The following is a 27914-nucleotide window of genomic DNA, read 5'->3' on the forward strand; positions in this document are numbered from 1 at the left end:
GCTGGGGGCGAGGGTTCATCGTTGCCTGCGGAGAAAAAAAAAAAAAAAAGTTAATTCAGTAGAGATGTTAGTTAGGTCTATATATGTCATCATTGATATAGAATTTAGCCCAACATCTAGTTGTTCTCAAAGTAGAGCTAGAATAAATGCTAAAAGAAAATTTGTTTTAATTTATACATTTTGAGAGTGTATTTCTATTGTCTTATCAATGACGTGTTTAAAAATGGCATTATTTTGTATAAAATTTTGAGTTAAGAGTTTTGAAGCATTATCTACTGTATGTACGTGTTGATGTGAGGGGTTGACGCTAGTCCTATTTACCAAAAGGGGGAGGGGGTGTGGGCTACAGAAATGTTTTGAAAACCAGTGGGTAAAAACTTAAAAACAACTGGAGTTTTAGTGGTGGAAAAAAAAAGTCCAATAAAACAAACGCCAGATTAAAAACAAAGACAAACACTTCAAGATACACAGTATTACTGAGGCTGGAGTTGCAAAGTTTACCTAAATATTCACAACAACATCTAATTAAAGAGAGCAGGTAATAACCTCTTCATTTTGAGTTGTCTAATGGCTGCTCGCAGGGGAGGGGCAAACTTAATAAAGACAATAGAGGCAAAGCATCACTGATGAATAGCAGAGTAGTAGTTTACCGGCGTGGAGTGAAAACTCGTAAGAATAAATGTGGTTATCGTACATTTTACTTTCTACATCTGGCTTTAATTTGTTTTCTGCGCCAGGGCTCAATTGCAGCGAGAATATATGTTTGTTCTCCTTTGTTAACGGGGGAGCACCTCAAGTTATTGCCATGTTTGAGCACATACATATATACGGTGCAGTGAATGGGTGATGTTGAGAAAACATCGACTCTCCAGTGTGGCTGTGAGCAAAAACAGCAGCTGAAAGGATCATTATGGAAATCAATATATATATATATATAAATATATATATATACATATTGTACATATACTGTATGAATATTTCAAAAATCACCCAAAACCATGAGTGAGGGGTCAAAGGGGTATTTTTTGTAAATATTTCAAAATTAACCAAAAAGTCCCCGAAATGCACTAAAATGCAAGACTATGTCCTAAAACATGCTGCCAAGTGATTATTTTGTATTTAAAAGTCCAAAAAATATTTTATATGAATATTTCAAAAATCACCCAAAACCATGAGTGAGGGGTCAAAAGGGTATTTTTTGTAAATATTTCAAAAATCACCCAAAACCATGAGTGAGGGGTCAAAAGGGTATTTTTTGTAAATATTTCAAAAATCACCCAAAACCATGAGTGAGGGGTCAAAAGGGTATTTTTTGTAAATATTTCAAAAATCACCCAAAACCATGAGTGAGGGGTCAAAAGGGTATTTTTTGTAAATATTTCAAAAATAACCAAAAAGTCCCCGAAATGCACTAAAATGCAAGACTAGGTCCTAAAACATGCTGCCAAGTGAATATTTTGTGTTTAAAAGTCCAAAAAATATTTTATATGAATATTTTAAAAATCACCCAAAACCATGAGTGAGGGGTCAAAATGGTATTTTTTGTAAATATTTCAAAAACCACCAACAAGTCCCTGAAATGCACTAAAATGCAAGACTATGTCCTAAAACATGCTGCCAAGTGAATATTTTGTGTTTAAAAGTCCAAAAAGTTCAAATCAGTCTTTGCTGATTGTCAGCATATGGTAAACAATCACGGGAGGGCCCACACCTTTCTGCTGACGAGATTTTCAGAAAACGCGAGGAGCAGAACTAGGGCGGTAATGGGTTCTACCAGCTGCTCGGCTCCTCTCAGGGAAACAGCTTGGTCTCCTGCTTCAAACTGCTTTCCTTCACTAGCTCCTCCTTAATTGGAGAGGGAGCCCAAGGAAGAGGCAAAATGAACGCAGGTAGGAAATTGATGATGGCTCAGAGTTACCTCTGAATGGAGGATGCACATTGAAAAACAACTTCATAGGATGGAATCCATTGTATAAAATGTAATGATTAGATTTTTTAAAATTATATCAACAGCAGAAAATGTTTGTGGACTCCAGGTTTTTCAAGCGATCCAAGCATTCATCTTAGAAGAGAGCGCAGCTCTATTAGCCGCTGACTGTGTGTCATTTGACATTTAAAAAAATCCTGATTAGGAAGAACAGCCTTCCCAGTGAGGCCGCAGTTAACACACGTGAACCTGGAATTAATAGCCTCTGATTGAGCTGATCCTCTGTGATTATTTATAACCTTTACAGAGTTACATCACCTCCAGCTGTTAAAACTGTCGGAGCCACTCATTTTCAAATGCCACGCTGGAATTTGACTTTTTTTTTTTCCCCCCTTCAACTCTTTCTCAACGGACAACACCGGTCAAATCTGATTACATGCCTCACTCCTGCAGTATTATAACCTTCAATAAAAAAGTTCCACAGAGAAGTATAAAAATGAAATCTGCAGTCCATCCGCTTTGCCTTTGGCTAACTTCATTCATAATTTAAACTTTGATCTCCTAAGCATGTCGCACTTGATTTCTGGTTCTTTTGTTTGATTATTTTCTTGAAAAAAAAAAAATCTAGCTACTAATAGTTTGGCTACTTTATTTATTTTTTATTTAATGACAAACCTTTAGTAGTACTACGTATAAATAATAAAAACATCTTTGTTTTTTTTTAGCTAATGTGCTACTAGCAATTTACAGCTACATTGACTAGCGAAATATCTTACGGGAAACATTGTGGTTTACCCCTCTCCCCCTCCCCCGCTTACTAAATTTAAATTAGCAACATGCTAGTGTCTTTTAAGAAACTTTTAATTGCGATTTTTACTAGGCCATTACTATTATTATTACCGTATTTTCCGTACTATAGAGCGCACCTGAATATAAGCCATGATGAGGGGGTGAGGGGGTGAAAATAATTCACTTTGCACTGACTTTCTCCGTCTGTCTCGTTTTTGCACTTTCTGCTAGAACGCCCCCTGGCGGCTGAAGAAAAAAAAAATCCATAAAAAAAGATCTTACATCTTTGTGTAAGCCACATGGTTCAAAGGGTGGAAAGAAAGTAGCGAGTTATAGTCCGGGAAATACGGTATGATTATTTTTGGTCAAATGTCATCTGTTTAAACTCCAACTTTAAGCTATCTTCTGAGCTAGCTTTAGACAAGGCAGATGATCTGATTAAAATCCACCTCTTCTGTACGACTGTTGTTGCTCACGTGTGTCTGGACGTCCGTCCAGCTCCATATAAAACGACACCACAACTTCCCTAAGTCAACTCCAAATCTGCCATCTCACTCACAAAAACTGGTACTACAGTACTACTACAGTAATGCGCTGCAGTGCCACAGCTACAGCAGGGTGTATTATTCAGCCGAGGAGAGCACTACAGCGTTATCAGATGGAACAATTTATTTTATTCTTTTATTGCACTCCGGTTGGGATTCTGTGTTGCGGGGGATGCTGCTGCTCTCAAGGCAAATATAGGGACAATCTATGGCGGTGGTGGTGGTGGTGGGGAAACATGAGAAATGTATCTTTAGGGTTTAGTATGGGTGGAAGATGGTGGAGGTTATTACACCTCCCTAAGTTCCAGCAGCCTCCTTCTCTTTGCTCTGCTCTGCTCTGCTCTGCTGAGCCTCGGGGAGTCATTGGTTCTTAATTGCATTTGCACAAAACTAATGGCCTTTTGGAGGAGGAAAATGCCAGTGGGAGAATGGAGCGCGTGTGTGTGTGTGTGTGTCTGAACATGTGCTGGAACTGACCCGGTTTTACTGCATAACCATGTTATGAAGAATCTCAAAAACACACAGATGGAGTAAATTGGTTGTAATTTAAGACTGGTCTGATTGCAGTGTAAAAAAAAAAAAAGAAAAGAAGTAGTGATTCTATTTTTTTAAATGACTGGTAATGAGGGTGACATTAAAAAAAAAAAAAACAATAATGCAAGCAAACAATTTCACAGCCTGACGCCTCACTAATTCCTCAACTTTTTAATTAACATATTGTCTCGATTTTTTTTTTTTTTTTCCCTGTAGCAATTGCATTACTGCAGCGGCTGACAAGACACGTCCCGTTTATTTACGTTTATGCCTTATTTTGGAGGAAATTGCAGACGCTAGTGGGTGGAAAGATTTAGTAGTGTAACTGTTGTTAACTAAGACAAAGCAGTTGTTGTGCAGGGTGAACAGAACTGGCATAGAACAGAGAAGTTTAGGGAAAAAACAAAACCATGTATGTAATTAGGCCATACGTTTGTAGAATGGTTGTATTTATGACGTCATCTCGGGCGAGATGGTATTACATTGTCAAATAGATGGTTTTATTAAGAAAACAAATAATTGAACTTTTGGAGGTGTACAGCCTGAGCCGACAGTGGAGCTCCACGCTATATAAACCCCAGTGATGTCCATTAGTAATTGACTTATATAACCATAGTACTGTTCCAGCACACTCGTTGACCATGTATTACAAAAGGGATTATAGCTAGGTACGTCCGATAACATGGGCCGACCAATAATATCAGCATAATTATGTAATATCGGTAAGAATCGTAATCGTTTTTTCCTCCGATAACGAAAACCCGATAACACAACGCCTTGGTTTTTGCCAAATGACCTGGAATCGCACGTAGGGTCCTGACATGTTTATCTCAGTTTTGCGAGCAAACGGCTGTATATATCAGTTCATATCGGAATCGGAAATATCGGCATCCCTAATTATAGCTACCCCTGCAGGGCTGCTTGGGAGTTAAGATATGCTAATCATTACTTGTCATTGATGTATACGTATTCCTTTAAAGCTGAAGTACATTTATGAACACTTCTTACCTTGTATGCGATGCTGTTCAGGACCTTCATGGCCAGGTCCGACACCTCAGGAAACGGATCAGCAGCCAGGTGCAGTAGAACTCTCCAGATCTGAGTGTACACACTGTTGAAGGACACACCTGCGAGGGACGCACAGAGGAGCGAGTAAGGTCAGAACATTCTTTTTGCATGAAGTGGTTTTGACACCTGACGGAGTCATTAACAAACACCCTTCATTTCGAGTGTAACTCGTCACTCCGCTTTGAGCTAATCGCCACAGCGACGCTAACAGCGACGCTAACAGCGACGCACTTCATTATCATCAGGGTACCCTCCCTTTCCATTCTACTCCCTGCAGCTGTTTGACGTGTTGAGGTGAAAATGACCTCAAGGTTGGCTTAATGTACGTCATTAATCACAACATAAACACACACACACTCACTCACACACACACACGTGCTCCACCGGCAGCTGGCACTGCGCAGCATCACTGCTGTGTACTGTCAATGTTATCATGAATACAAACGTAAAAAATGGACTCAGGTGGATAACATCAGTGTCCTCAGATAAACTCTGGCTGCTGATCATCGTCATCATCTTCTTCTCCATCATCATCATCATCATCATCGTGCATTTAGGCTGAACCACTGAAAATGTACCTTATTTTCACAATGACAGCCACAAGAGGGCCCTCTAGGCTTGTGTAGCAGTATGTGCTACTCCTGTACCACGGGAAATTTACATGTTCATTATTTTCATACTGACAGCCACAAGAGGGCACTCTAGTTGGCGGGTGCGACTTTTATTCCGGAACTGCTTATATATGTTTTTTCTTTTTCATTATGCATTTTTCGGCTGGTGCGACTTATACTTCATACTCTTGACCCTCTTGTTAAATCATTCAATTGTTTTGACAGCCCCGACGAAAGAAAAAAAAAAGTAATTTTTGAAGGTTGCAAAACCTAATAAGATTTAAGGTAATCATAAATATAAAGGACACGAAGGTGATATGATGATTCCTCACTGACAACTCTTTGACTATATAACAACAGTCTCAGAACTTTTCGACTTACTTTCATATACAGTAAACCCTTGTTTTTCGCGGGGGTTACGTTCCAAAAAGAACCCGTGATAGGCAAAATCCGTGAAGTTGAAATCTTTTTTTTTTTTTACAATTAAATACTCAGAAAAAGAAGAGAAAGAACGAACAAACCATTTTACAGTCTCAACCATTTGTTTCACAAATAAAGTAAAATAAAAGTACTTTAGAAACGTTTCAACAAATAACTTCTGTAATGTACTGTCAAATAATAATTTTAATCATCAACGTGAACAGAAGGCTTCAAATTGCGGAGATTAGCACCGCCCACCGTGAACGGGAGAAAATTAAAAATGATTATGAAAAAAATACAAATTACCTGGTCTTGTTGCGGGCAGTTGCAACCCTTTTTGAATCCTTATTAAAACTTATTGCTGCTGTCTTCCTTATGTTTTTTTCTTCCTTCTTTATGGAACGAACGGAAGATTCATTAATTCCATAATGCCGACCTACAGCCGCATAGCTTTTACCTTCATTTAGCATGTCCAATAGTTTTACTTTATCACCGATAGACAGCATCTTCCGCTGCCTTTTGGTCCCTACCGCAGGTACTTTTGCCGGTCCAGAGCGTTTTGTCGACATTATGGGGTTTGATAAACTCGAAATTGCAAGAGAATTTGCACGTACGTAATGTCAATTTGGCAAGCTGTTTTACGTACGTGTACATATTAAACCGCAACGTTATTGGCGCACAGGTAGAGAAGAAGCGGAGTGACTTTTTAGCCAATTAGAATGCAGAACACAATGCACGATGCAAATCCATGAAGTAGCGAAACCGTGAAAAGTGAACCGCGTTATAGCAAGGGATCACTGTATGCCACTAATTAGGAAGTGTCTTCACCCCTCTAACAAGGATGCTTAGTTTGGATATTTAAGGAGTGTGAAAAGGTTCAAAGATCAGAGAACAAAAGAAGAGATGATTCATGAAGGACGAAGGGCTTGAGCTCCAGGAGATTCTGAGAAGACAAAGTCAAGAAGCCAAAAAAGAAAGAAAAAAAAACCAAAGACTGGAAAAATGAGAGATATTTTAGGACGTGCCGTGTTCTACGGTGGGAAAGATGGGTCCGAAAGCTTAGTAGGTTTTTAGTAGAACACACAGAAGTCAGAAGGCGAAGAGAAACCGGAGGGAGGAAAAAGTGAGCGAGTTAAAAACGGTGATCAGTTCTAGCCTGAAGGTTGAGAATTTGATTAGCGACAGCTCGGCGGTGCACTCGCACACAGCCGACTGATCAACGTGAAATACAGTCCCTCTCCTATGCAACAGTCGCACCACATTACAGTGGCACACAATTTACCAACTCAAAGTAGCCCGCGACAGTGGACATAACTCAACCTGGCCGCGGCCTGAACCGCAGACATCATTGCACGTCTTGTGCAGAGTGAAATGGATGTAGAGTAGTAAAAGTATTAACTATTGGCTAAATGAAACACTGCATCACAGTTTTATGGCCTCCTCAATTTTGGAAAATGTCATAAAATACTTCTAACAGTGTATAGGGATTTTTTGGGAGTTTTATATGAGGCATAAGAAAAAAGAAAAAACAAACAAATCAAACCAATCACTGTCTTTGACTGTGGAGAGGAAACTCCTGTACGTGTAATTTTCATGAGGACATGAAAGTGTAACTCATCACAGGACAGTGGATCCACAACACTGACACGCATGGAAGTCAAGATGATCTTTCTTCTTCCACCCGTAACAACAGCGTGTTACCTCTCAGGTTTAACCAGCTAGAAAATTGATATTTCAAAGGCACTTTCTTAATCCCTTAAGGAGGCCCTGGTCGTTAAGGAAGTGGACGTGGCTCCTAAAGGTCGCCCCGAAGGTGTTAATGAGGTACACTGAAGTGAAAGTGAACGACTTGTCATGGTGACACAGCACACCACTGCACACAACCAAATGTGATCTCTGCTTTAAAGTGAACAGGGGGGGCAGAGAGTGGGGACGGTGCCATGCTCAGAGCACCTCGGTTGTAACTTGGCAGCTGGGGGATTCAAACCTGAAACCCTTCCGGACTTTAGAGGGAGAAACTTTAGCCTTTAGCGTTAGCTCAAATTTGTCTGAAAAAAAAAAAAACAACCAAAAATGAGCTGAAACTAGTCCAACATACTCTATTTGAAATTAGCACAAAAATTGTAAAAAAAAAAAACTGTTACAGTTAATCACGATGCAACTCCTTTGTGATGAATCTCTCCGTCAGGACATGATTTTTCATCTCGGAACAAATATGTCATACGTATTATATAACTCGGCGCAGTAGAATTTGTTCTAATAATGTTTAACAAGGGAAGACAAGGGGAAGAGAAACAGATTTTTTTTTAAAGAAAAATGTTAACAAATAAATCATGTGTACACCTCTGACCCTGGAGTAGCTGCTGGTTTCCTGCAGGCCAGAGTCCAGTGGCTGCTATGGTTAGGATTTATAGTTTCAATTTGTCTAAAAGTGGTTCACTAAATACACAGCAGGTCATTTTCAGCTCTCAACATCTACTCTGCTACGACTGAACTCGAAAAAACTCGAAAAATAAAAACAAGTCGGTCTGACAAGTGTCAACACAGGGGATCTAAAACAAACTCAGCTTTGAGGTAAAAAACGAAATGATGATGCTAAGAACACTCCAATATCAGATGGATTTCAAAGTGGACGTCAGAGTCAGTATCAGAAACAGACCAGTCAACTGTGATCCATCATACATACATACGTCATTCATCTTCAACAGCCTACGCCTTTTTCAAGGCCTGGGGTTTAAGACAATCCCAGCAATCACTGGGCGAAGGCAGATTTACACTATCTAACAGGACCATGGTCCTGTCATGCCCCCCCCCACCAGGGGTCAGAAATGTCCCCGGGGGAGGGTATGTCAATCTGTCCCTCGGAATTGAAAAACTATGGAGAACCTGATAACATGTATAGTTTTATCTGTACAAACCACTGTATGAGTTGCTGCCACCTAGTGACTGGAGGCTTGGTATCATTCAAACATTACAGCAGTGGAAGCCGCTCACACCCCACCCCACTATTTGAGAAGTACTAGTCTAACAGGGCCGTGGTCTAACAGAATCTTGAAAAAAAGATTTTTGCTCGTCTTTCTTCAATTCCTGCACTTTAACAACGTTGTCTTCAACTAAACAGGTCGAGATTTCACACTGAGTTAGTAAACTGTGAGTAAACTGAAACCAAAAGATCATCGAGATTTCACACTGAGTTAGTAAACTGAAACTAAAAGATCACCGTATTTCACTACATGTACTTTTTGTGAGACCGCAGGACCATGGTTGTAAGCGACATATATGAGATATTAGAACCCCCGTCTCTGGTTTAAGCCTCATAGTTTGGTATTTCAAGTTTGTTTTGGGATCCGAGCGCCTCGTTTATTTCTTATGTATGAGCTCGTGCTCTTCTTTGTGCTCCTGAACCATTCGTCTTCACGCGGATGCTGCCATTCATGAGCTCCGTCCTGATTGTTTATACATGCAGCCTGGTGCTGCGTGGGAGTTATCAACCGGAGTGAAGAAGGCCGCAAGGCTTTCAGCAAATTCAGAGGCAGATGCGGTTAAGTAGCTGGTACGCATTTTGACCTGTTTACTTGGGGACTGCGAAGCGTCGTTAAGTCAGAGTTCGAGTAACTGCAACTGAAATGGAGACAGGCTGATCAGTACGGAAAAGTACGGAAAATATGTGGAAGAGATGGGGAAACGTCTGCAGTTAAGAAGTGAAACGCGTGCGTGGCTCCGAATCCATTGATATTTACGCAGCAGTGAGTGTCAAGCTGAGAAAATTAGGTTCTTTTCTCAGGGGACAGAAATCGAAGCTGAGTGAAATGAGTCAGAAACACCTGAACAGTGGTGGCATCTATTAAAGCATCAACGCACGTTTCATTACAGCGGCTGAACTACTGTTTTCCCCAACATTTGAAATGTGACTTGTTCTTAATTTATTTGATTATTTCAGACTAAAAGGTGCCCTAAAATATTAGTCTCATATACCCTATAGTGAACAAACAGTATGTATATCAATATACGTATAACAAGCTAACAAGTTAAACCAACTCCTGATCTTGATCCACGTCACCAATTCCATTCATCCTCAGTGTCGTTCCACCAACGTCAGAGGGAGAGAAATCGCCCTCTCCTTCTGTGCTAAGCTAAGTCGTAAGACTCACCATCAGCACCGGTTGCAGTTAGCCTCGCTACTTTTTTTGCTGCTGCTCGATTGATGTACTTGGCTGCATACCTTATAATCTGCAGTTTAATTTCTGACGTCATTTTTTTTCTCTCCTTCCCTTTGCTGTTCCATTTTATTCGTATTCTTGAAGGAAGTCTTTATGGCGTATTCGGTGCAGTGGCAAGGTTAAGTTGTGTAAAAAGTGCCCTCTAGTGGTCATAAATGGTATTGTGTATATTTGTGATGTATAAGTTGGAATATAAGGTGCAGGACTAGTCAAAATATTGAAAGAAAAAAGTATAATTCATTCCAGTAATAAGGACGTTTTTTTTAGAAGGCCCAGAATGTTTTTTTCTGTTATTACTTATGGTAAAAAAATGATTTGAGATATAAGCACCTCGAGTTAAGAGCTTATGCTCGTATCTTGAGGTTTCCACTGTACTTCCATCCCACGAACATGAGAAGAACAAGCAAACTCCATACAGAAGACTATCAGTTACAGCTGGGGTTTGAACCACTGCTATTGTAGCTGTAAGGCATGAACACCAACCACTCTTCCGCCATTTCATCTTGAAGTAAATAAAACTGAAAATAGAAAAACGGAGGAAAACTCAGACTCCTCTTCATTTTCACCTCTGGTAAGGTAAATCGACGTTTTCTTTCTCTGACCTTAACACCTCGCCTGTCAGGACTCATGAAGCAGCTGCCAATCACCATACACCAGTGGGAAAATGATTAAGTGTGACATAAGCTTAGACAAGGGAGCAGAAAATGCACTTCATCCTGCCTCCTCCACTGTTTTTTTTTTTACACAGAGACAAACTGTCTTCACACTTCTTCTATTCTTGGACCTTTCTTCCTGTCCCTGCTGACGTTTGAAGGGTTTCAAGCCCTTCTCACCTCCAGTGTCCTGAGGCATGTCTCTCTGATACCAGCCATGACGGGTGAGTTCTATGTAAGGTGAGATGTCTCCATGTGTAAACAGGCCAACTGTATTACATGGAGATTCTTTAAGGTCATCTTTAGGGTAGGAAATTATAGTATTTTCCACGATCATTTTTGAAGTTTTTCCTCTGCCGTGAGGAATCATCATGTTGAAAATTGTCAGATTTTGTTTTGAGAAAATTTTTTTTTTCCCTTTAAACAGTTTGTCTTAGTTCACCTATGTATTAGTGGCAATTAAGCACATTTAAATACTCACCCACTTGATGACAACAGATGGCTAGAAAATCTAAAATATTAAAGACTTGTGCAAGTATATAAGCATCAAGTCAATCATCAGTAAATTGAAAGCAGGAGATCATTATATTTCATTAGATTTGCTTTTTTGTGACATTCGTTTGGTGGTGAGCTACGTGATTTTTCTAATGTCAAGTATGTACTGTGACACAATAAAAACATGGGAAAACACAGATTTAACGAATGCCTCAGTTTGACCGTGCGGCTCTTACCAATGAGGGAGTTGAGGGAGGAGTATGACGACACTCGTCGCATCTTGTCGATGGTTTCGAAGGAGAGTATGTACTCGTCGTTGTCAGGACTCCCCAAGGTGCTGCTGGCACTGCTGCTGTTGCTCAGGTTACCAGGTGAGAAGGCCGTGGGGGCACCTTAATGACGCACAAATATAAACGAAAATAAATGTACACATCACAAAGTCAATGAAAGAAGGACATGGAATAAAAGTAAAAATAAAAATAAAAGTTCCAGGAATGGTCCATGGTCCAAAAGGTACTAGTTATTTTTTATATTGTATTATATTATATTTATTTATATTTTAGCATTTGGATAAAATGTATGACTTTTCATTTCTAAAATTTAATTTCTAAAATGTATCATCTAACTTAACCTATAGAAGTAATCATTTTTAAATAATGGACCAGCAGCAAAAAATGATGAAAATAAATAATGTTGTTGTGCTATTATATATCTTCAGACCTAAAAAAAAGCTATTATATTTGGTAACTGTTCATTTAGGAAACACATTTAATAATAACAACAACAACAACAATAATAATAAATATAATAATATTATTATTATTGTTGTTGTTATTATTATTATTATTATTTTCAATCACTCATATCCCCTGTATTGTCTGCAAGAATCAAGGTCTGGAAGAAACATTCATGTTTGGTAATATTGTGAAAAAAAAAAAAAGAATCTCATTCAAAGCAAATAAAATGTGAGATGTGTGAATGTACTTGTTCTTATCCAACACAGGAACCGGTTCATAACTACATTTCAAACCTTCTCAGACAGCAAACATTGCTCTGACTCATACTGGGCCGAGGACACATGCATTCAACAAACTGACTGACTGACTGACTGATTACAGGCTGAAATGTGGAAATGGAAATGGGGAAAGAATGAATATGTGCTGCGCACTCATTGGTGATGAACACAGCTGCTGAATGGAACAGGCAGACAGAATGTGAATTAGAGCTGGTGTCAACAGTAGGTGATGCGCTCCACCAAGTGTCAGTGATTGAGCTCCACACGGTGCGTAGACCCGACCCAGTGCAGCTGCGGCACAATTCACATTCCGAGTCGGTTTCATTTCGGAGCCAGACATTCATTAGAACTTGTCTTTTTTTTTTAGTCATAAACCCCCTGTTCACACACTGTTTACTTGGGATTTAGTGCCTGGCTTGAAGACGCAGTGGTGTGTAGAGTAGCAGGGGCTAAAACCAAACGATCAACTTCTTATGAAGGACATCATCTGGACCTACAGGATCCGCTGAACTACACCAGGATATTCATACATCAAGAGCATTAAGAGTTCAGCACCACGGACAGCTCCGGTAGTCTAACAGTCCATTTCCCTCATCAAGTTATTAGGGATCCAATTTTACATTGACTAATTAAATCTCGTGGGTTTGTCAGTGTTTCTGCTGATGCTTGAGTGTGAAAAACAACATTTAAACCGCTGTTTCTGTGAACGAGTATTTAAAGCCACAGCTCAAATTCATGTAGTGGGAAAACGAAATTACAAAAAAAAAAAAAAAAAGGTTATTGACTAAAAGTGCTGTCACCATGGCAACTGAGGCTGTCCTTGTGCTCCGACAGTTTTACCTTCTTCATTGAGGTTGAGGTTCTGCAGGCTCTTGTTCATGTTGCGGGCCGTCGTTGCCGTTCGGATGTTGGTGTAGGAGTTGACTGAGCGCAGGCGCGGGATGGCCGGACTGTCCCTCACTGGTGTCAGGTTGCCAGGTTCTGGACGGTAAATGAAAGGCAAGGACACACTTCAGCGTGAACAAATCCAAAACCTTCACAGACACGACAGCCGACACATGGCGATCTCTACGGTGGCCTTCATCGTACCTGCAGTGTTTGCTGGTGATGGCACAGAGTAGTTCTTCTCCTCCTCTATGAACTGCAGGGCAACCGTGCAGAAGTTGCTTTCATACTGGACCACCAGGTGACTCAGTGCTACCACCAGCTCCTGTTACACACCAGGGAAGGGGGGAAAGACGTGAAGTCAGTGAAGTGAGTCAAATTCATGTGATGATGGAATGGAGCGTACTTTAGTTTTTTTCATTATTTTGTGTGTCGTCGTGTTGTCGCTACACTCACAGGGATGTTTTTATAAGGGGAAAATCTTATCGTGGGATCGTAAGATATTTTGAGGCTCGAGATATAGTTTATAAATATAGATTATTTATTTATTATTACTTCTCAAACAGTGGGGCGGGGACCCGTAGGGGGGCGCGGTGAGGTGCCAGGGCGGGGTTTGAGGGGCTTCCAATGGAATATGGCACACTGGACATAAGTGTACCACTGCTGTAATGCTTGAATAATAACATGCCTCCAGTCACTAGGTGGCAGCAACTCATACAGTATTAGTACTTCTCAAACAGTGGGGCGGGGACCCGTAGGGGGGCGCGGTGAGGTGCCAGGGCGGGGTTTGAGGGGCTTCCAATGGAATATGGCACACTGGACATAAGTGTACCACTGCTGTAATGCTTGAATAATAACATGCCTCCAGTCACTAGGTGGCAGCAACTCATACAGTATTAGTTATTATATTATATATTATTATTATATAGGATATAGGATTAGAGTGAGGAAACGGATACAGCTTAGTCATATATCTGCCACGGTAAGGTTAGTGGTTCTCAAAATGGGGGTTGCGGACCAACTGCGAGGTGTCAAAGATTTGTCCCGTAAGGTGTTGGGAATGTACTATTATTTCATTTATTTTTTGAGAATAAAAAGTTTTATAGAAACTCTATTTTATCAGAGTAAAGAGAAAAAAAAGTTTGTGAACTTCTTGGTCGGTCACAAACCCAGTTTGTGGTTGTGTGGTTGTGTGTTGTTCGTACTGACCTTGCGGACCACAGGGCTGCCATCATTGATGAGCTGGGCCAGCATCATGGCCACATTGTGGTCGATGGTGGTGGAGTGGTCTGTTCTCTCAGCAGAGTTTCCAACAAACGTCCCTAAAGCAAAGACGGCTGCACACCTCACCTGCAGAGACACAGAGAGAAACGTTCTTATGAAAAAAAAAAACAAAAAAAAAGAAAAGACTGCGCATCTGTCATTCTGACAGACCTGGATGTTTCCCACTTAGTTAACAGGAGCAATTCTGGTGGCGTTAGAGCACACAGCCGCTCCGCTTTGATTAATTAGCCGCACAAACATTTCACATCAACGTATTGTTTTGGTTTTTTTTTTTTCCCCCCTCCTTCCAAATCCTGCAATAAAAGCAAAAACATAAAGTTTATTTATTCCCCGACTCGACAGTTTACGACACGCGGAACCGAAACGCACCGTTCGTCCGTCTTCTCCTGCGCATTTTTACGCTCTTTTAAACATACTGCGATAAATCCGAAGGTAGTTAAACACCGAAGCGTGTCTATTATACATGTAAATTGTAAAAAAAAAAATTTCATCTGTGTAAAAGATGTATCTGCCGCCGGCTGCAGTGACTGTACGAGGACATCAAATACTGCGCCCAGGTACCGATGAGTCAGGGATTAATGAAGGAACACCTTCTTTCTGCACTTCCATCTAAGATCAGACAGAAACGGTGTCGTCACCCGGACTGGAGACAAAGACCTGAGACAGTGTCGTGTGATGTGCGCAGCTGTGACTTAACGGTCTGTTTGGTTCGCTTCTCCTGAACACAATCAACTCTACTTAGTCGCTGATCTCAGCCGCTCCTTGACGACTCATCGCTGTCACCACTGCTCTTCTCCGCAAGTCTGTGAGCCTTCTCCGCAATTCTGTGAGTACCTTTCCTACACACACTCCAGAAGCTGAGGTTTTGCTAACCAGTCAACCAGTACCGTTTACACGTAAATGTGCCTTTCTTCCTAACCAGTCAGTTCAGTCAATAACAATCACTCTGCGGTGACCTGAAGTGGCCCAGGGGGCGGACGTCCACTGTGAAGTACATGTACAGTAATTGCGGCTGAAAAAGTGTGTGTGTGTGTGTGTCTGCATATGTGATTCTACATCTGGGTGAATTTCAGGGCAAACCTCCATTTCCTGGTCTCTGTGGTCTGGACACGACCCAGTCAGATGTTCACTGTTCTGAAATCAGCCAACTGCTCAATGTTTGTGTGTGTGTGTGTTTGTGTGTGTCTGCCCTAAACTGGCTCTTTTAGCAGCGCAGCTGTGTCTTCGTGGCTACTGCGGGTTGTTATCTGACCGGAGGGTTCTGGGTGTTGGGTCCGCAGCTGCTCTGGTGTTCTGACGTGGCCTCCTGGTGTGAAATCCATGGTGAGAAATGTCACACTGGTTCAATGTGTTCCTTACTTAAAAGGCTCCTGAGTGGTTCTTCTTCTTCTTCTTCTTTAGATCCAATCAATCCAAAATATATAATACAAAATATAAAAATGTATGGTTTTATTTTAATTAATATAGCAGCTAAATTAGCATAGAAACATAAAGTTATGAACTTGACTGACCATGGTTCAATGCTACTTTTTTCCAGGACAGTTTTAACTTTTCTATGTTTTATTTTTTTGCTTTTTTCGATTTGTGTTCTTTCTCATTTGGGCACCACGCTCATATTTATGGACAATTTAATGCTTTATTTCCGTGGTCATCATGCGTTTCTTCTTCTTCTGACTACCATCCTTACCACTCACTCTCTTAGGACTCATCACTATTACGAAGAATAATGAGAGAGAAAATCACGTAGATAACGCAAACACAATACGGAAGACTCGCGGGAGACGCGTACGGAAGTCGACGAACACGTGAAGTGAACGAGTGAGGCAGCGTGGGCTGCTCCGAGTGCTCGAAGGTTTGCTCGTATCTCGGAAATCTCGTAAGTCGGGACGCTCCTATCTCAAGGTATTACTGTACTTTGAAAATGTCTTAAACCTTTGACTTTTTTCCTCCTCTGCCAACATGTCATATCTGAGTACAGGCAGTGACCTCTCACCTCAGGAATAGGATCCGACAACAGGGTGTAGAGCTTCTCGTGGGCACTGTCTCGGACGCCGCACCAACGCGCCGGTTCAAAGTTCTGCCAGATGCGGCCCAGACATATGGCCACCCACTGGCGCAGCAGAGGATGTGGGTCAGACAGCTGCTCCAGACAGTTGGCTATGAGGTTCCCCTGCAGACAGGCCTCCTGGACGAGAGACAAGGAGGGAGAAATCAGGAGTAGAAAGAAGAAGGAGAGGAGCAAAAATCAACATCAGCATCCTTGTTTTTTGCACAAACACATCAGACGAGAACAGTACAGCCGGGCGAACAAGGATCATCGATGATCAGCTGGTACGTTTTTAATATTTAATAGAAGAACAGCAGACTCCTGAGCCCTGGGAATTTCGGGCGGTTAATCATCACTAACCCGTGACCTCACGCGGTGTGATGATGATGAAGCTCTGCAGCACAGTGACTTATTCTTTTAATAACACCTACACCAGCCTCATTCAGAACCTACGGTTCTACTGCGGGTGAACCGCGGAACAGCAGCTTTAACTTCAGTCAACGCAGTTTTCTTTTCTCTCGTCTCCCGCAGACACAGGTGAAACACCGACAAATCTCCCGTCAACAGGCACACATTATTTCTACCCTTCTTTTATTCCTTTTACTCATTATTCCCGCCACGTTCCTCAGATCACTGTTGAGCTTTACCCTCCGTTCGCTTCTGAACTCGGAGCCGGAACACAAGATGTGACACGTCGGCAATAAGGATAGAGCAGTAATGAGGGCTGTTGTTGAGAGTAAGAGGGATAAATAATAGAGATGTGGAGTGAGCCCACTCTCTCTCTCTCTCTCTCTCTCTCTCTCTCTCGCCCTCTCTTCCTTTATGTATGGTTGACTGTCATCTATTATTTACAGACCTGTGAGGGAAGCACAAACACTAAGTACACAGTGGCGCGGTAAAGGAATCGTGCCTTTCTGAGCTCTGGAGCGCGCACACACACACACACACACATATATATAGTGTAGCTGTCTGTGCTGTTAAAATTAGATGATGTCATGTCAGAGGAGAACTTTGAGGAGGAACAGGAGGATGAAATACACGTACAGGTGGGTGGAAAAATGACGGGAATAGAGAGCAGAAAAATCCGTCTCCACGACAGAGTTGGTCAAAAGTGATGCGTGTCAGGAGCGTGGAGGAGCTCTTCCAGGACGGCTGAGTCCATTTTTTTTATGACTCTTTTAGCTATTTATGGGCTAATTCTCCGCAATTCATCTTTTGATGCTGCGCAGTTGCCTTTTCAGCTCTGTTTTAAATCTACCTTCAAGTTAACTTTGACTTGGGTTTTGTTTGATTATTTAAGGTAATTTGGCACATCATTTAGATTCGTTTACATGGCAGGCCTATTTTGCCACTGATTTTACTAAGTCGTCGACAAATTCACGTCTAATTTAAACACATCTCAGGCATAAAGGCAAACTAATTTGGCTTTATTTTTGGCTATTATCAGGACATATTTTGTCCTAATTTGTGACTATCACTGGAAAAGTAATATCCTTAATTTATAATATTTTTTTCTACATTTTTCAACTAATTTGGCTTTATTTTTGGCTATTACCAGGACATATTTTGTCCTAATTTTGTCACTGGAAAAGTAATATCCTTACTTTATAATATTTGTTTCTACATTTTTCGGTAATTTGAACTATTGGTGTGTTAAATTTATGACCTTTTGACAATTTATTCGATTATTTTCCATATATATTTTTCGCTATATCTATAGTTCGGTGATAACCAACTGACGGCCCATGGGCCAAATCTGGCCCTTTGAGCCGTCCAATCCGGCCTGTGTCCTGGTTCCAAAATATACAAATAATAATATTAAACAAAAATGTGTTTTTTAAATTTTTTTTTTTCCATTTTGTTTGAGTGTCTGACCCCCAGGTATGATGACCCCTGGCCTAGCTTATCTTTCATGTCGCCATTTTTTGAGCAATTATTTTCTCTCACTAATTATAAAGTCAGCATTTTCCTGCTAAATTACTGTATACAAACGGCTCGGTGTTTGCGTGAACGTCCACAAAATGACAAGCTCCATCGAAAAGCGCGCTTCGAAACCTTTGCTTGTTTGATCAGTGTCAGACACAAGAGGCTTCGGGGACTGAACGCTGCCGAGACCACGAGCCGAACAGAGTGACAGTTGTGGTGATAAAGTGTCACCGTGCAGGTGGCTGTGTAGGAGTCTGAGATTACAGCGCCAAGTGTCGATGACAAAAATGTCACATAACCAATATCTCCCAGAAACACTCGACAGGCGATGGAGTCATCGCTCAAAGTGACGGCGGAGGCCCGAGAGAAGCTGCTGTGGTTCTGCTGAGGAGAGTAATTGAATAATTTGGTACATTGTTCCTCTGAGTGTTGACGATAGGCTTGAACAACAAAAGAGCCGACAGAGAAAAAAGGAAGACGGCGATGTCTGTACCTGTCCTGTGGTGTAGCTGTTGACAATAACAGCTAATATGAAGACGGCCATCGTTCGGTGTTCTGCCTGGAACACAGAAGGAAACGGGAATCACGTGTAAATATTACGCACATACCCCAGTACATATGGTTCAGAGAAGTAGACTGGAGGTAGTCCTGATCCACCAATGGAGGAAGTTCTCATTAGAAACTCAGCCGTTTAATTCCTATTTGTGATAGGAATCTAGTAAAGTACAATCAGGACATATTTTGTCCTAATTTGTGACTATCACTGGAAAAGTAATATCCTTAATTTATAATATTTTTTTCTACATTTTTCAGTAATTTGAACTATTGGTGTGTTAAATTTATGACCTTTTGACAATTTATTCGATTATTTTCCATATATATTTTTCGCTATATCTATAGTTCGGTGATAACCAACTGACGGCCCATGGGCCAAATCTGGCCCTTTGAGCCGTCCAATCCGGCCTGTGTCCTGGTTCCAAAATATACAAATAATAATGTTAAACAAAAATGTGTTTTTTAAAATTTTTTTTTCCATTTTGTTTGAGTGTCTGACCCCCAGGTATGATGACCCCTGGCCTAGCTTATCTTTCATGTCGCCATTTTTTGAGCAATTATTTTCTCTCACTAATTATAAAGTCAGCATTTTCCTGCTAAATTACTGTATACAAACGGCTCGGTGTTTGCGTGAACGTCCACAAAATGACAAGCTCCATCGAAAAGCGCGCTTCGAAACCTTTGCTTGTTTGATCAGTGTCAGACACAAGAGGCTTCGGGGACTGAACGCTGCCGAGACCACGAGCCGAACAGAGTGACAGTTGTGGTGATAAAGTGTCACCGTGCAGGTGGCTGTGTAGGAGTCTGAGATTACAGCGCCAAGTGTCGATGACAAAAATGTCACATAACCAATATCTCCCAGAAACACTCGACAGGCGATGGAGTCATCGCTCAAAGTGACGGCGGAGGCCCGAGAGAAGCTGCTGTGGTTCTGCTGAGGAGAGTAATTGAATAATTTGGTACATTGTTCCTCTGAGTGTTGACGATAGGCTTGAACAACAAAAGAGCCGACAGAGAAAAAAGGAAGACGGCGATGTCTGTACCTGTCCTGTGGTGTAGCTGTTGACAATAACAGCTAATATGAAGACGGCCATCGTTCGGTGTTCTGCCTGGAACACAGAAGGAAACGGGAATCACGTGTAAATATTACGCACATATCCCAGTACATATGGTTCAGAGAAGTAGACTGGAGGTAGTCCTGATCCACCAATGGAGGAACTTCTCATTAGAAGCTCAGCCGTTTAATTCCTATTTGTGATAGGAATCTAGTAAAGTACAATCCTGTTTAGTGGAAAAACTGAACTTTTTTAACTTCATTTGAAATATTTTGCCAAGTTTTTTAAGACTTTGATATGGTAAACGCTTTTTAATTTTTTTACAGATTTAACTGCTTATTGAGTATTGATCATAATCATTCGAGTTCAAATTATGGAGGAAGTTCTCATTAGAAACTCAGCCGTTTAATTCCTATTTGTGATAGGAATCTAGTAAAGTACAATCCTGTTTAGTGGAAAAACTGAACTTTAAGCTGTTTTTTTTAACTTCATTTAAAATATGTTGCTACGTTTTTTAAGTCTTTGAGGTAGTTCTGGGTAATTCTTATGGATTTCAGATTTTACTGCTTATTGAGTATTGATTATAATCATTCGAGTTCAAATTGATAAAAAATGAATTAATTGAAATATGTGTCACTGACGTGTCAATTACATGGTGATACGTTTGGTTTACACTTACTGGCATGTAGCTGTCAGCCAAAACCGACAAGAAGTACTTGTGTCCATTGTCTTTGACCAGGTCAGCTTGACATGACTTCAGAGACGAGGAGAGAGAGAGAGAGAGAGAGTGAGTGAGAGAGCTCATTTTCAGTTCATTTGAATCTGAATTTCTAAATATTTTGCTCGTTCTAGTCCACAAAGTTACAATCCAGTTGTAACAAGTTGTAACAAAGATGTGATGAAATGATGCTGAAGAAGATGAAAAGTGGTGAGTGGTGAGCAGATGAGATTAGTTTTGTCGTGCATCAGTGTGCGACATAACCTACACTGTCTACAGCCAGGATTTTAGCCCAGATGAAAACCAGCATTGGCCTCAGTTCTCTGGCTGAACTCTGCAGCAGCTTCAACACGTAGGGGAAGATTCCCACAGACAGAGCCTGCAGACAGACACAAGGCAATGTCATCAGCTGAAACAGAACCAGTGCTAACGGAAACAAAATCAAATTTAAACCAAATCACAGGCTGCACAAACAATTTACACACAACAAATGGTCGAGGGTCTTGTAACTGTGGTCACAGAGGTGTCGGTAGAGAGGCAGGAAAGGAAACAGATCAGAGTCAACAAACAAACCACAGTTGTTTCTATATTCTTAACTATATTCGTATATATATATACACACATATATATATATATAATATACATATATATATATATATATATATATATATATATATATACATACATATACATATATATACATATACATATATATACTGTACATATATACATATACATAAATATACAGTATGTATATATGTACACACATATATATACAGTACATATATACATATATACACACATATATATACATATATATATACACATATATATATATTAGGATTCACTTTTCACAGGCTCTCTCTCTATATATACATATATACTTATATATATATACAAACACATATATACGGTATATATATATATTTTCATATATCTTGTTTGCAGTATATATATTTACTGCTGTATCACTCACCCCTGAAATAACAACATATTGACTAAAAATGACATTTTTAGTCAATAGATTTACCTAAAAGCTGAAAGAATGTCCACTCATAAAATCTTTCTTTCATTTTTTTCTAACTGAAAACCAATCGCACAGATGTGAACCCACCAGACTAACAGCCCAGGGTCCCAGGTCCAGAAACCGTCCAAGCAGATCCAGAGCTCTGAGCCGGTGAACCTGACTGAGGAGGACCTGAAAGAGAGCAGAGAGCAGAGGTCAGAGGTCAGAGGTGCTGCGAAGGAAAGAAACGAAAGTCTCGGTTTAAATGGAGAAGCAGGAAGAAGAGCAGGGAGAGGGTGAGGAGGTGAGGGAGGTGAGACAGGTGGCTCTACCAACCACCCCCGCCAACCTGGGGCGGACTTGTTTACTGGTTGGCGCACTGATGCGTGGGCATCTGCGCGGGGTCGGACCGGGCGCGTCCACTTGGCAGACACGTCTCTTGGTTTTAGAAGAAGAAACTTTGAGAGTGTGAGCTCGTGTCGGTGTTTATGGCAATGGTTCTAGAGAGAATCACGACGTTGGACGTTTAAGCCAAAGACTATTTAAAGGAAGCAGGTGAATCGAGGCTATAAATGTACGTGTGTGTGTAATTTATGCTACAGGAAACGCACACAGACACACACACTGCAGCAGTTAGTGTGTATGAGAGCAGGACACTGTTCTCATCTGACTGTCCCACAGTGTGTGTGGGAGCTGACATATGGAGGAAACCAGGGCTGTAAACACTCTCACAAACACACACACAAACACACACAAACAAACAAGCACAAAGATATTATTATCATCCTATATGGAGGAAACCAGGGCTGTAAACACACACACAAACAAGCAAGCACAAAGATATTATTATCATCCACCGTGTCCTAAAACCTGGTGAGTGAGCAGATGAACATGAGGTCGGGGAAGACCGACTCTGGACACCGTCTCTAAATCAAAAAAAAAAAAAAAAAAGCAGAAAACATTAACCTGTGTGTGGAAAAAAAAAAAAAAAGCAGAAAACATTACATACACTGTTTTACCTTACTTAACATTTCATAAAAACATTTCCATAAAAGTTATTTTTTATTCATTTTTAATGCTAAATATTTGTATATTTATTTAGAAAATACACATTACAGATATAATTCAGTTTTTATAACTTTAAATGTTTTTGAATTTTCAAAAATTGTAAAAAAAAATTTAAAACCAATTTAAAAACCATTTCTTCTTATGAGAAAAGAAGATCTTTTTTTTTTAATTTTTATATATATTAACTTTTTTTTGTTACAATGATTAATTTGTTTTACTATTTTCTTTTTTAAACATTTACTTTTTAAACACGTTTTTGAAAATTTGTATCACTATTAAAAGGTTAAGGGCCTTTTAATAATGTGCCAAAGAAAATATAAAATATTTATTTGGTTAGTCCTATATTTTAGTATATATATATATTTAGTATTTCTGAGCATGTAGCAGATGAATTACATGTCTTTACAATCTGAGAGTTTCGGTTTTTTTTTACCAAATGACCCAGTCATTTTCAATTGTATTAATTGCATCAATCACACATTTAGAAACAAAAACAGGATTTTGTGCAAAATAATAAAAAATAAAGCAACAATATGGCCATTAGTTTTCCCATTATGCAGTAAAGGCTGCATAATATCATGTCATCTTAAGAGCTGCTGCTGCTGTATTCTCCATCTCAATACATACATGCATGCACACACACACACACACACACCGATCTGTCTGCCTTTCCCTGGGCTTTTAACGGCCCCGACAGAACTGCTGGTCTGCGGCCGCGGGGGAGCTGAGTCAGCATGAAATTAGCATTCGGCACGGACGGCGGCGCTCGGCTACTACGCTGTGATATAACACAACACCGCGACTGTACACTCCCCGACCCCAGGAAGGGGGAAGAAAGTGCCATCTGCTGTAACTCACCTGCTCTGACACCGACACACTGGGAGGTGTTTCTGGCAACATGTCAGCCCAATTAAGGTGTCTGAAAACAGATTTAACGCCCTCTTAAGGAACACGCGAGGCGCCATTCTTGTCTCAGCGTTTTGGCGTAGAAAAATTGGCCCGGGACTTTTGTAAGAGTCACTCTTAAATTTGACTGGCGTTGACTAAGTCAGGCCCAGGGGACGGAGGGGGGAAAATGAAGATTAAGAAAGTGAATGGAGAAGAGGAGCAGTGAGAGGCCGAGGCGTTAAAAGTATTACTGTAATAATATTCTGCGCTAATGCCGGGGAGGGGGAAGGGGGGCGCTCTTCAGGTGATCTGTGTGTTTAATCAAAAGTTTGCCCGTGCATGGCTAAGAAAATTCTCGTCCTCACTAATCAAATGAAAAAATAGGCTTTTTGTTATTCAAACACGGGTCTGCGTGACGCCGCGGCTCCACGGCGGCTCTATTAAAACGATCCTTCAGTTTAAACAGCGTAAACTGCCGCGGCGTCCGACGCAGCAGTGAGTGGAAATGAAAGACCCCTCATTGTCTTTATAGACAGGGATATTGTGTCAGAGTTACTATGTGAGCTGTTTAGGAAGGAGAAATCAGAGGAGGCTCTGGCACCGGCACGCCCGGTGTTTCTCTGATTTCCTTATTGAGTGGACGCTGTGTTTGTGTGTTCTCAGGACATTAGGTTTATATTGAATTGGTGAATTTACTACTGAATATATACCAGATCAGAGTAAGGATAAGGTTCAATATGAAGCATATATTTGTGTTATATATGCTATGTTAAGTTAAGGGGCTCGGGAAAGTTGAATGTCTCTGTGAAGTGTTCACAAAACACAACACCTAGTGCAGTGATCATCAACTGGCGGCCTGCTGGGTAAAAAGCTAGCCACCGAACTGTCCAATCAGGCCCGTGACTGGGTTCCAAAATAAACATCAAACAACAATGTCAGACCCCTGATCTAGTGTGTGTTGGCCAGTGGTACTTCATAGCACTGTTTGTATTGGCTTTGGCTGATAACTAGGCCAACCAGAACAATAAATGCTCTACTGCTAGGTGGCAGCAGAGGGTAATGAAAACTAAAAGAAAGAGAATCAGAGCTGTTTAAGAAAAACCTTGTCTTTCTTCAATTCCTGCGAGTATATGAGCTTGGTCTTTAACTAAACAGGCTGAGATTTTGGTATATTGTAAGTAAATTAAAACCATTTATTTCATTATATAAACATATTTTGTTTGGTGCTATGGTTTTTTTTATGCTTTGTTTTTGTTTTGTTTTTTTGCTAACGAGTGCCACGGCAGAAAAAGTTTGGGAAGCAGGAACAAATTCTCTTCTTTGTTCACTGTTTTTTTTATATTATAACAGGGTTGACCTGTGCTGCGGCATTTCATTGTTGAAAATATCTGAAACTGAACACATTAGTTGCTAATTTAATTGTAATTGCTTTCATGTGCAGAATAACGAAAAAAGACACAAACTGCATCTTTGAAACAAAACAAACAAAAAAAACCCAACTCATTGAGAGCCTGATGATGTTTCTCATTTACCTGCAGTACAATAGGAAGCTGCTCGGGGGGGTTCCTGTTCTCCACGCCCATCGTCAGCCAAACCTGAAAGGCCGTCAGCTGCTCAGCGAAGAAAGGACTATGCTGTGGACATGAATCAGACACAAATGTTGACAGTCAGTTTTAGGAGATTACTGTGCTTGTTCGTGTCTCAGGTGTTCTCTCTCTCACACACACACACACAGAAACACACAGACCCACGGTGTGCAGTGAGCAGCCGCGTCACTCAATAAAAGCCCTGACGAGACGAGCTCAGAAGTGACACTGCAATGCAGTCACCACATAAATCCTGATCTTTCATGATCACCTTCTCTTCCCTTTCTCTCTCCCTGCTGCTGCTGCGGCACTTTGGCTGATTGATTAGGTGCTGCCTGCAGACTTTTTGATCACCGGCTGTTAATAACGCCGAGGGAATTATGACATGGTTGTGTAGAGCGGTGATGGATGTCAATGGACAAAATATCAATGCTCTCCAGCTAAATAGAGAAATTAATCTCTGCATAATCAAAGCGTAATAGCTCAGTTCTCACACACACACACACACGCTCGAATAGTGAGGTGTGGCGATAATTGGTCTCAGTGTTCACAGTGTCTAAAGCGGTGATGAATAACTCGCGGCCCGTGGGCTAAATCCGGCCCACCGAATCGTCGAAACAAAGACAAATTTGATTTATATTTTATTTTATTTGAGAGTCTGTCCCCCAAGGTGTCTGTTTAGAAAATTGCTGGCTCTTCGACTGACATAGTTGTTGATCTTTGGTCTAAAGCACACGTGTCAAACTAAGGCCCGGGGGCCATATCTGGACCGCGATTTAATTATCTTTGGCCCACGAGATCATATCAAATGTGTATTAGAGTTGGCCTGCTAGTATATAGCCCTTATAAACTGGCAGGATTTGCAGTATTAGCTGTGTATGTTATAGCACATACATTTGGGTTTTTGTTTCGTTGTTGGTCTGTGAAAAATAGATTTTTTTTTTGTTGTTGGTCTGTGAAAAATAGATTTTATTAAAATAAGAACTTGAAAGGCTACAGATAAAGAGACAAATACCACTGATGTGTGTTTTATTTCAAATTTAATTTCTCATGTGTTTATAATATTAAGCTTTGGTTGTTCCAGATTCAACGTTTACGCAAAACTAAAGTTTGTTTCCATATGAAAAAAGTTTACATTACAGATCTGGAGAGAAGGGAAAACATGCACAGCATGATCAATTTTTCAAGAAATATTAAGTTTGAAAAAAAATTTTTTTTTTCTCTTTCCTCTTCTATTTATTGGCTTTATTTTTGAGGGTAGTTATATTTCTACGTAGCTACAGCTCATGCTGAGCTTTGTTTGTTTACCTGTTAAATGATCGACTTCTAGCTACAGTATGTTTGGCTACTGTTCCTTTAACTGTAGTTATTTTTAAAGCTCTCTAATTAGTTATTCAAATCACCATTTTAGAGCCACGATTTTATTTCCTTTTTCCTATTTTTGACAATAGTGTCTATAACAGTGTCAAGCATTTTTTATTTATTTCTTTTTTAATCTTCACTTTAAACTAACTTGCTAAATTTCTAAATCACGGACAGGCTCACAGGTGATGTCCTTCTCAAGTGTGGACATCTCAAAAAAAAAAATTAAAATGAAAAACAAATCAATGCCCAGTGTCATGTCAGCCAGATTAAATTTATAGAAATCAGTAGTACTAAAAACTTCTTTTTGTATAAACCCGTGTTTTACCTGAATTCGATAAAAGTAAAGAAAAAGAAAAGGCTATTTATTTACTACAGGTGTCAAAGAACACAGAAACATCTCATAACAGAAACCTGAGGGTTGGTTTTTTTTTTTTTTTTCTGAAAGAAATATTTAGACCCCGTCTCTCGACAAATAAGTTGCTAGGTTTTAATTCACATTTTATAGAAATCACATTTTTTTCAAAGTATTTTTTATGACCATGGTTTCACTGAGGCAACAAGAAGCCCGGGGGAGCGCAGCTAAGACAGTAGTAAAAAAAAATAAAAATTCTATCGACCAATAAAATATTGCCCACACATTAATTACCAGGAGTAGAAAATAAAGCTGAATTTGTAACATTTGAAGCCCATCAGAGAGGAGTTAAAGGCTCCTGATAAAAGGAGCAAGACAGAGAGGAAGGATCTCCTTTACTGGTCCTCGGAGGCTCAATTACAGTAGCAGTAAGTGTTTTCAGGCTGAGTGCAGGAGATAGAAGGAGAAGCGGGGAGGAGGGAAAACTGCTCCCAGAGGAGCAATAGAGAAGACGCTCACCTCCGACGACCAGGTGAAGAAGTAGAAGAGCCCAGATAAAAGTGCTAACGTCAAAAAAAAAAAAAAAAAAAAAAAAACCTGCTCTGGTGTCAGTTTCCTGCTTTTATACTTTTGTAATGAGACTGTGTTTTTAAGGCATTGTCGGAACTTCTCAGCACTAGGGTTGAACCAAAATAAAATCTAAAAAAAAAAAATAAAAAAAAATGCCATTGACGTTGACAAAACACCTGGTCTCTCAATGCATGGTGAATTCCTATTTATATTTATTTATTTATATATATATATTATTTATATTTATTGCTTATATATTTAACTGTATTTAGAAGCTAAATGACAAGTTTGCTGGGAACAAATATATCTGAGAGGCGCAACCTGAAACAAAA

General features: G+C 40.2%; 1 protein-coding gene across 1 annotated transcript in view; it reads right to left on the bottom strand.

Annotated features, from left to right (window-relative positions):
• rptor (regulatory associated protein of MTOR, complex 1) overlaps positions 1-27914 on the bottom strand; it is a 209177-nt gene that overhangs the window by 32563 nt on the left and 148700 nt on the right. Inside the window, exons 17-27 of the mRNA XM_025058498.1 lie at positions 25242-25343; positions 21862-21945; positions 21016-21126; positions 20709-20783; positions 20018-20083; positions 16440-16631; positions 14372-14512; positions 13367-13487; positions 13118-13258; positions 11499-11654; positions 4745-4922 (exon numbers count right to left, since the gene is read on the bottom strand). Of these exons, the coding sequence (XP_024914266.1) occupies positions 4745-4922; positions 11499-11654; positions 13118-13258; positions 13367-13487; positions 14372-14512; positions 16440-16631; positions 20018-20083; positions 20709-20783; positions 21016-21126; positions 21862-21945; positions 25242-25343 (1367 nt within the window). The remainder of the gene's footprint in view (positions 1-4744; positions 4923-11498; positions 11655-13117; positions 13259-13366; positions 13488-14371; positions 14513-16439; positions 16632-20017; positions 20084-20708; positions 20784-21015; positions 21127-21861; positions 21946-25241; positions 25344-27914) is intronic.

The sequence above is a fragment of the Cynoglossus semilaevis genome, chromosome 9 (genome assembly GCF_000523025.1).
Source record: "Cynoglossus semilaevis isolate Cse_v1.0 chromosome 9, Cse_v1.0, whole genome shotgun sequence".
Classification (NCBI taxonomy): domain Eukaryota; kingdom Metazoa; phylum Chordata; class Actinopteri; order Pleuronectiformes; family Cynoglossidae; genus Cynoglossus; species Cynoglossus semilaevis.